We start from the raw sequence: 10,350 nt of genomic DNA, 5'->3' as shown, positions 1-10,350 counted from the left end.
ACCTCTTTACATATGCAATGTTCAGGAAGCCCCTTTGAAATTCAAAGTATGGGAACCTCACACAGTAAACCTGTAAGAAAACCTTCAATGAAATAAAGATAAGATAAAAACCTAGGAGAAATGAGGACCACAAAAAAATAAATTCCTTCAACAGCTAACACTAGAACATCTGCCATCAAGTTACGATGTTTCTAGTGTTCTCACTGGTCTGATGTGTCAGCAGATCCAGTTTGTGTAAATGTGATTTTAGGCCCAGCAGCAGTGTCCCATTGTCTGCTGTCTGTTGGTCACTTTTCTTGGTTTTGTTCATTTATGGACATTTTTTGTGTTCTGGTTCTGCTTAGCATTTATTCTTGTTGTTCCTTTTTAGCTCACAGTCTCAGTCACTAAGTTTTAGTGGCCACTCACCACACAGCTGTTGGGGTTGGTTGTGACACAGAGGTAGAGCGGTCACCCTGTGATTGTAAAACTGAGGGTTTGATTCCCATGTGTCAAAGCTCCCTTTGGTTAGACTCTAAACCTCTTGATGCTCCTGGTGTTCTAGCTTGCACCATTGTGTGAATGGGACTTGTGTCTCTGTATTAGTGTACATAAACTGTCATTATTCCTTCAGTGTATTTCTGTTCAGCAGTGTTTCCAGTGGGGGTGTGCATCTCTGCTATGCCCACACTAGGCTCTGTCATGCAGTCGATAACGATTTTTAGAGAAAAAACAACAAATAACTGGAGATAAAGAATAACTTGAATTTATTACTTGAGCATCTGAAATTCAGGGAGAGTAAAAGGCTAACACAACAAACAGAACACACCTCTAGTAAATGTAGAAAACAAACTTCCCTCAGATCCTACAAAATAAAAGTCACAAACCTACATGCTGACTGTCTGGCTACTAAAAGCAAAAAGCAAAAAATATATATATAAGAAAATGGCAGCTCTTCCCTCCAATAAAGATGACAGTTTCACTCTCACATGAGTCCAGCCTGACTGGGCTGATAGCTGCAGACTGGGGCAGATATGCTGGTCCAAGTCTTCTTTTATCTGATCCCCTCTCATCAATACAACCACTGACACGCTGTCAGGGGGGGGGGGGGGGGGGGGTGTTCAACCTCAGAGGTAACAATACATGACAATCCCCTTCATGTTGTAGCAGTGTTTACAGCTAGAGCCCACATCCACATCAGTTAAGAGAAACCAGTTCAGGTTTACTTTGAACCAAGAGGAAACTGGCTTTAAACAAATTCATATCAGTGTTTATTTGAATAAAATTTCCAAAGTTCACAACAGAGATAAAAACTGAATTGAAAAATGGTATATTGTATTTAAAACATAAATCAAGTGGTCCAGAGTTCTGGTTCTAATGTCTTTCTCTGTTCCAGAGACAGAACGAGGATCCAACCCTGACTGTGTTTTTCCCTGATCCACATGTAGATCTATGTCATTCAGAAAGGTTCTGTCTGATCAATAATCCCTCAATTCTTGATTGGTTCATCACAAACTCTTATCTATTCATCAAATGTAAATCAAAGAAGAAAGTGATGATCTAGAACAGAATTTGTTTGTCTGCAGGTCTTTTTTTTCTCCAGATCCTGGAGCTGCTGAACATCTGAATCCAACTGATCTACATGGTCAAATTAGGATTATCATAAAGTGAATGAAAAAAACAGATTATAAATTTGAAAACTGGTTGTGGTAAGTTAAGGACTTTTCTGCTCTGGAACAATGTCTATAGATGTCCCAGACTTTGGGGGAGCATTATCACCAATGTAAAGTGTGAAAATGTTTATGTCTGAGAAAAGTGTAGAAAATCTGTAGTAAGACATCTCCTCTTTCACCAGATAGAAATCTGTCCTGGTAGCCAATGAGCTCAAATCTCCACCTCCACATGAAAAAACAAAGAGAGAGAACTTAAAAAAGTTGTAAATTCATAAATATGATTTTTATTATTTCGTGAAAGTCTATGGTTTAAATGCTTCTTTTTATATTTTACTTTTTTTAATGCTCTCAAGTTTAATATTTTTATTTCAACATTTCCATAATTCTTTTCAAGCTGATCCTAACTTGACCCCATAGTGACGTTTTAGATCAACACCAAGTTCAAATGAGAGGAAGTGCAGTTCTCCATCAGTCCACTGGGGGAGCTGCAGCACAATAACTGTCCACTTGATGCTGAGAGAGACAGTGGAACTGATCTCAGATCAGTTCCTGCTGCAGCTCTGACACTCATCTCCACTTCCTCTGATTCCTCCATCACTCTGCTCTCCACCTCCCAGGAACACCGTCCAGTCACCACATCTCTGCAGACCAGCTGCTGCTCCTCCAGGAGGAACATCAGTCTGACTTATTAGTCTCCCACCTGCAGAGAGAAAGTGTAGAGACAGAGATGAAGGAGTGTCTCCTGATCCTGGTCTGTCAGTCAGTGATGCAGTACAGCAGCAGAAAGAGCAGCAGGAGCTTCAGTCCTGTTCAGAGCAGCAGCTTCCTGTCATCTTCACCTGTTGGAGCTTCTGCTGCTCTGATTGGCTGACTGTTGTCCTGAAGCCTGTCATCATTCTCCTCAGAGCTTCACTGAGAAGCTGCAGCTTCACAGGAAACTCTGCATCTTTGCTCTCAGACTAACTTCAGGACCAAACATCTGGAAGCAGCTGGAATGACTCCAACCCTCTACTGACCTCAGAGTCTGCAGTTTGGAGTTTGGACTCTTCACCAGATTCTGGAGTTGCTGAACATCTGAAGAACGAAGGCTGTTGTCTCTCAGGTCCAGTTCTGTCAGGTGGGACGGGTTGGACTTCAGAGCTGAGACCAGAGCAGCACAGCTGGTCTTTGACAACCTGCAGCTCTTTAACCTGAATCCAGAAGAAAGAGTTGAGTTTAAAGACAAAGTTCATGTTCTTCATCCTTTACAAGAAGATCAGAATGTATAGAAAAAGTGAAGCATCAGCAGCAGATCAGAAGAGTCCAGCAGAGGCAGCATGATGCTGGAAAGTCTTCCTCCCAGTTTTCAGGAGATGATCTTCCAGTCCTTCTCTGCTGCAGCCATTCAAGCAGAGACTTTGAGCTCCAACAGATCAAAGCAGAGAGAAGAAGGAAGTGATGAGGAAGAGTCAGCAGCAAATGCTGGACATTGATCCCTGATCCATGACTTCAGAGTCAGAAGCTGCTGGGAGCTTTGATGGATGATGTGATGTTGTTTGTGGATGAAAAGGTGAGGATGTTTGTGGAGGATGTGTCTGTCAGAGCAGCATCCAGCTGCAGCAGGACTCTGTCACCCTAACCCAGTGCTTCTCAAATAGTGGGGGGCGCGCCCCCCAGGGGGGGTGCGGTGCGATGCCAGGGGGCGCGCACAGTAGCAGCGGTCTTAGGCACAGTTGCGCAAATTTAACGGGGGTCTGCGGTGACAGCGGCTCAATGCTTGGTAAAAATCTGCGCCACTGTTTTCTTATTATCTCTTATATCACAGAGTTTGTAACAGGCTGAAACAGTGAACTTCCGTCCCTGCAGCTGCTCCCGCCTCCTGTCACACGCGGCTCGCGTGTGTGAGAGAGAATGAAAGGGGGGGGGGGGGGGGGGCTCTGTTTGAGAGTAGGAACGCGCACGCGGAGAGCTATGAGGTGCCGTGTAGGACATTATTCAGAATTAGCATTCATAAACACATATGAAATCTCTCACACACACTAGTGAAATGCTTGTATACATACAACTGAAAATATATTCATTCACACACACTACCAAAATCCTCTCACACATACTACTGAAAATTTCGATAGAAACGGAAGGCATTTCAGTAGAAACGGAAGTTGGCTGATTATCGCGAGATTTAACGGCAGTCAAAAGCGTTGCTATGGTGATGTGTATCGGCAGCCTGCACTAGAAATTTCCCAGAAGTCTCTACGAAAAACCAGTGTGGATCGATGTAGAGGGATGCATACCTCAGGGAACGTCTCACAGATTTAACATCAACAAAGGTATAAAACAAGGTTGCCCAATTTCACCCCTTCTTTTTATTGCAGCAGCAGAAATGCTGTCTTTGCTCATCAAACATACTGACTTTGGTAAGCTGACAGTTGCAAATGCTGAATTTTCAATAAGCCAACTAGCCGATGATACAACAATTTTCCTTAATAATCTTCATGACATCCCCAAGATTCTTAAAACTATTGACATCTTTTCAAAAGCTTCAGGCCTCAAATTGAACCTAAACAAATGTGAGATCTTACCCATTAAACCATGTACATTATTGAATGCTTATAATATCCCTATTAAATCCACAGTTAAATACCTCGGAATGCATATAACTAAAAACAAAACAGACTTGGAAAAACTGAATGTTTGGGACAAACTAGAGAAATGTTCGACTCTGCTGAATAACTGGGCACAGAGAGATCTTTCTATTTTTGGTAGAATTCTCCTCACCAAAATTGAAAGCATATCAAGATTCATATATCCCACCTATTCTATAGGTGTCCCTAAACAAGCCATCAAATCTATTAATCAAGTCAATTTTAACTTCATATGGAAAAGGAAAACACACTATGTTAAACAAGGTACGCTGACTAAAAAATATGAAGATGGAGGTCTTCAAGCCATAGACTTTAACAGCCTTAATGGCACCTTAAAAATAAACTGGTTAAAATCATTTATTAGGAATCAAAATAGTATTTGGTTCATTGTTCCTAATAAAATATTTTCCCGCCTAGGAGGGATCCAATTTTTACTCAGTTGTGATTTTGACAATAAGAAACTTCCCATTCAACTTTCGTCTTTTCATCAGCAGGTTCTCATGTATTGGAAGCTCATTTATAAACACAATTACAGTCCACACAACACTCCCATATGGAACTGCAGATACATCACTATCAGAAACAAGTCTATCTTTGTTCCAACATGGTTTGAAAATGGAATTTGGTCTTTAATGCATCTTCTTAATGACAATGCCACTCTCATGTCTTTTGATGATTTCACAGCTAAATATGGTTCACTAACGAATAGAAAAGATTTTGAAAAAATTATTAAGGCCATTCCTCAAAATGTTGTGAGCTCAGTTTCTGATTTGTTTCATAATGACATCTACAGACATCCTACTGTCCCCAAGCTTCTGATTAATGGACACAACATAGCAACTGCCAAACTCCCAAACCTTCAAATCAGAGAATATTTTAATGTAACGTCCTTTCCCTACGTCTCAAATCCAAATTATATAACCCAATATTTTAATAATTCAAAAAAGAAACAAATACGAACTAAATATTTAAAACTCCCCATTCCTCCTAAAGCCAAGGAAGTTCACTTTAACACCTTTTCAGGTATTTACCCTTCCAAGGAATTATTAAGAAAACGGTTTGGAATTCCTGAAAATTGTTGTTCTTTTTGTCATGTGGAGATTGAAACAACTGAGCATCTTTTCTTTGAATGTTTTTATTCTGATGTCTTTTGGAATAGCTTACATTATTGGCTTTTCCCCAAGATTCCACTTTTAGCAGACTTTTCTATTAAGGATATCATTTTTGGGTTTATTTTAGAAAACAAGAACACAGAACTTATTCTGAATGTTGTTATTATTTTGGGTAAATTCTATATACATAAATGCCGTTTCCTTAAAATCAAACCATTTTTTTCTACATTTCATAAAGAACTCTGCTCTTTTTTTTCATCTGTAAACTTCATGGAAAACAAACTTGCTATGGAACTTCAAAGTATCATATGTAAATTACAGCTTCTTGATAGCCCCCTAAGTTAAGATTAATTGCAATGTCTATGTAAACCCCCCCCCCCCTTTTTTTATTTATTTTTTATTTTATTTTAATGTCTTGTATTTATTTTATTTTATTTTTCTGTATTATTGGTAAAAAAAAAAAAAATTATATTGTCTTTATTCTGCATTGGCTGTTTGTACATGTCCAGTACCTTTTTTCGATGTTTTTGCACTTTGCATAATTGTATACAATTGTCTCAAACTGTTAACCTCAACTGTCTTTTTCAATTAAAAAAAAAAAAAAAAAAAAAAAAAAATGTAGAGGGATGCATTGGGATTGCCAAAATCTCGCGTGATTGGGCGGTTTGAATTGTGCTGCGGGCGGGAGTGGGTGGCAGAAAAAAAAACCCGCGGGAATCATCATGAATCATGAATATATATTAGCGGACTACGTTAGGCTGTGCGGCTGTTGGAGTCTTATGTACCGAACTCCGTGAAGGCACCAGGTAGAGACGCCTAATGGCCACTGTCATCTAACCTGTTGTTGGGGGTGTGCAGCGCCCCGCCCTGCCTCTTAGAAATTGTGTTCTTTAAAGCCTGATACCGCGGTCGCGTGTGGGCGGAGCTACCAGCTAGAGGTTATGGTCTGATCGCTGCATGGAGCGATGTGTTTGTCAATGCATGGTAGACACTGAGAATGTGGAGAGATCAGGTTTATTATTTTTGAAGAGTTCTACTTGGTAATCATGTTTCCATGTTTGAGTTCATACAATCATCCCAGGGAAAGTCTCTGCTTCAACTCCCGCAGGGAAAGCTGCGTCTGAATCTGACGCCGTGTTTGCATCTCTCTGACAGAGTTTGAAACCAAAGCCCCTCCCCCGCCTCTTTACCTGCTTCTCCTCTCTACCTGTTCACCTGTTCACATCCTCTGCAGCTGAGAGTTGTTTTCCCCGCGCTCCCAGTGTATTCTACAGAGAGCACGCACGATAGTTGGGGCAGCAGAAGGATGAAAGAGCTGTGACTCTATCTGGCAACACTGCGCTGGATGAGGAAGGAAGGAGCAGGTTTCCTGGCAGGGACATGATGTCAATTGATAAAGCAGAAAAGAAGCTCAAACGAGCTTCATCGTGAGACAAGCATGGTGTTCAGATCTGCGTGCCGATGCCCAACTGAGGCCAGAACAGCAAAAACGGGAAATGGCTGAAGCTAAAAAAAAAAGTATTTTTCCATCAGGAAAAAATTAATTATAGATTTTCAGCTCTGTCGAACCATTACAATGTTTTTTTTTTACTTTGACCTGCATCTTTACCAGCTGGTTTAGCGCGATTCAGGCCGTCTGTCTGCGCGCGGACACACGCACACTTTTAACCGAACAGGATTTGTGAAAATATATTTAATAATGAAGTTGCACATTACACAAAGGAGGAATGCATGAAAAGATGAGGCTGGAGGAGGACATGAATCTCTTTTATAATATTAATACCAATACCTGTTTTTTTTCCTGCGGGGCGGGGGACAATACAAAATGATCTCACGAAAAATGGTTGAATTATTGCCATGAACACGGACAGATTCATATTCAAAGCCATTTTTAGTAAGGTGTGAGAAAACTACAGGAGAAAATGCCTCCTCGCAAGAGCCGGTTAATCGTTCAGCGGCACAAAAACAAAAAATAAATATTGCCATGAATAAATAACTTGGGGGTTTATTTATGAACAAATACATTAAATCAACACCAAAGTGTTTGTAATTTAATTATTTATAAATCAGCCACGTTTTCCATGATCAGAACAGAGCAGTCTTTGTAAAATGTCCATATTTATTGTGTTTTTACTCTGACAAATAGGTGTCATTCTCTGCGTTAAATAGGAGTAGTTCGCCTCCAGACCAGGTGGTGGCGGTAATGCGCCAATTTGTTTTCGTGTCAAGCACCTTATGAACAACACCCGAAAGAAAAAAGTAGTGAGCATGGGTGTCCAAATTGCTTTTAAAATTCAGAGAACTATATGGAGATCTATATAGTGCTGCACTATATAGGGTTTTAGTAATTAGGGATTAGGGCAGGAATTCGGACACAGGTTCGTTTCCACTGAAATGCCTTCCGTCGACCAACTTCGTTTCTAACAAAAAAGTTTAAAAAAAAACTGTCTCTACTGAAATGCCTTCCGTCGTTTCTATTGAAAATTTCAGTAGTATGTGTGTGAGTATTTTGGTAGTGTGTGTGAGAACATTTTCACATGTGTGTGTGAGAGATTTCACACGTTTATGTGAATGACTATATTTTCAGTTGTATGTATACAAGCATTTCACTAGTGTGTGTGAGAGATTTCATATGTGTTTATGAATGCTAATTCTGAATAATGTCCTACACGGCACCTCATAGAGAGCTGCCCAGATCAGGATAATCACGTGCCTTTAGATTCCTCAGCTCATGCTAATAATGTTGTTTTTTATGAACTATTGTAGACATTCTGATGACGTGTCTTTATTTTCCATCCATGTTTTCTTTGTCTGCCTGTTGTTTAGTTGGTAACAGTATTTTACATAAAGACAGCAGTAATGCAGGAAAACAGCTGCACTTTATGAGATCAAAAATAAACAATTGTAACCAACTTCTTGGATCTTTTATTTTGGGAGAGGTGTGTCCCTCCCGGGTTACCCTAAAGACCAGGGGGCGTGGCAAGATCAGAGAGTATTGTGAATTTTGGAGTTGAAGAAGAAGAATAAAGGAGTGGTGAGCAGATTCACTAAATGGCGGACTTGTCCCGTGTTGTTTGTGACTCCAGAGTGACTGATTATTGAACTTCCCCCATCGCTCGGTTACACAATCATCATTTAGAAAATAAATCAGAACAATGTTTTTATCTAGTTCTTCAGACTGAAAAACATTAAATATATTGGTGTTGCTGTGTTATTGTTTCAAATAAAATTTACATTTAATATTATTTATTGATTGAATTGTTTTCTCAGCATCAAATGGTTCGGTTGGTCAAAACGTTTTTTTGTTTAAATAAGGAATGACAGATTTTTTATTTTCAGCTTTTATTCTGTTTTAAACTAGAACAGGGTTTCTGTGTGGCAAAGTAATTTTATATTTGTTGAAAGTGGATTTATATTTCTTTTTTTTATTGTTAAAAGATACAATTTCATGTCTAATTACTCAATTTTTATAGATACTAACCTAATATATAGTAGCGGACTGAGTATGACTGGGTGACTGTTGGTCGTTCCTAAGTTCGAGAGTTACTTGAACGCATCATGCAGAGAGGGGTTGGCTCTGGGTAGTTCGTTCATTCAGCGGGTGTGGGAGAAAGTTCTAGAGATTGAGAGTTGCTGCATGTTCTACGGCGTTGGTTACGGCCTACAGTAGCCGAAATAAAAACCATAAAAAGGATTTTGTCCCCGTGCCTCAGTGACTCGGGAAAAGGGGACGCCACAATATTGTCTCCGTGGCGAGTGTGTGGGTGTGTGTGTGGGGGGGGGGGTAGGGGGCGCAAAACATTTTCTTTTTTCTAGGGTGGGCCTTGCAAAAAATAATTGAGAAGCACTGCCCTAACCCTTTGGACTCTCAGCTCCATCTGCTGAAACACAGCAGGATTCAGAGTGCATGTGAGCGTGCACGGCTGCTGCTTCTGGACTTGCTTTAAAAGAATCTCTGGGACCAAAGGAAAGACAGAAAGCAGAGCTGATATGCCTCATGTCTGCAGTTCAGTCCTAACACAACTTTGTCATCATATTGATGTGAACACAACTGAAACATGGAGTCTGACCTCAGAGTCTGCAGTCTGCAGTCTGGACTCTTCAGAAAACCACACAGAGGAGAAACTCCTGGATCCTGCAGTTTCTGGTTCACGCTCAAGTCCAGTTCTGTCAGATTGGACGGGTTTTCCTTCAGAGCTGAGACCAGAACTTCACAGCTGATCTTTGACAAACTGCAGTTCTCCAACCTGCAATGACACAGACAAGTGTGTTCAGGAGCAGTGATGCAGCTGATGACATTTTCAGGTGAAACTTTGGGCTGAAAGAGCGTAAAGACCCGTAAATAAAATGCATTATTGGGGGGGTCAAAATCCAATTTCTTTTGGATTTTGACCCAAAGACATGAAATTGAATGAAAATGTGATGGATTTGAAATGACTTCAAAATGAAAGGGAACTGACAAAATTGTCAAATGAATTTTCATCTGAATTATGGAACCAAAAACCACATTAGTTTAAAATCTCATAGATTTTTATTTGATTTAAAGCTTTAATTTCAAATATGTTAGATTAAATTGTATTTTTTCATCTTAAATCCCAAATTGTGAAACCTGATGACATCATTACATTGTTAAGTGAATTGTTCAATTATTGACGTTTACTTTGAATTATGGGTAAAAACAATCTTCAATAGGAAAATCTCGTAGTGGATCCATCAAAAACAAATGAACAAAGAATGTTTGTATCCCATGCAGATATTTTACAAAGGATGAAGATTCATGTAAACAAAATTGCTGATTCAGGAAAACAAAGTTGCTGATTCATGAAAATAAAGTTGCTGATTCATGTAAACAAAGTTGCTGATTCATGAAAACAAAGTTGCTGATTCATGTAAACTTGTCAAAGAGACATTGTAGAATTTTCCAACAGCAAAGCTAAATGAACAGAACCCTGTTCAGAACCT

The 10,350-nt window shown here is 39.7% G+C and overlaps 1 protein-coding gene across 3 annotated transcripts in view; it reads right to left on the bottom strand.

Moving 5' to 3' along the window:
- Positions 1 to 723: 723 nt before the first annotated feature.
- The window catches only part of LOC110016811 (NACHT, LRR and PYD domains-containing protein 12-like), a 36,510-nt gene continuing 26,883 nt past the window's right edge, over positions 724 to 10,350 (bottom strand). For all 3 annotated transcript variants that reach the window (XM_078936587.1, XM_078936590.1, XM_078936589.1), the window contains 3 exons: positions 9,459 to 9,635; positions 2,669 to 2,842; positions 724 to 2,352 (listed from right to left, as the gene is read on the bottom strand). In XM_078936587.1, coding sequence (XP_078792713.1) covers positions 2,328 to 2,352; positions 2,669 to 2,842; positions 9,459 to 9,635 — 376 coding nt within the window. In that variant the 3' untranslated portion in view covers positions 724 to 2,327. The remainder of the gene's footprint in view (positions 2,353 to 2,668; positions 2,843 to 9,458; positions 9,636 to 10,350) is intronic.

The sequence above is a fragment of the Oryzias latipes genome, chromosome 18, assembly GCF_053564925.1.
Source record: "Oryzias latipes strain Hd-rR chromosome 18, Olatipes_Hd-rR_3.1".
In the NCBI taxonomy this organism is placed as follows: Eukaryota; Metazoa; Chordata; class Actinopteri; order Beloniformes; family Adrianichthyidae; genus Oryzias; species Oryzias latipes.
The sequence above is the reverse complement of the archived record's forward strand: the minus strand, read 5'-3'. Positions and strand labels throughout refer to the sequence as shown.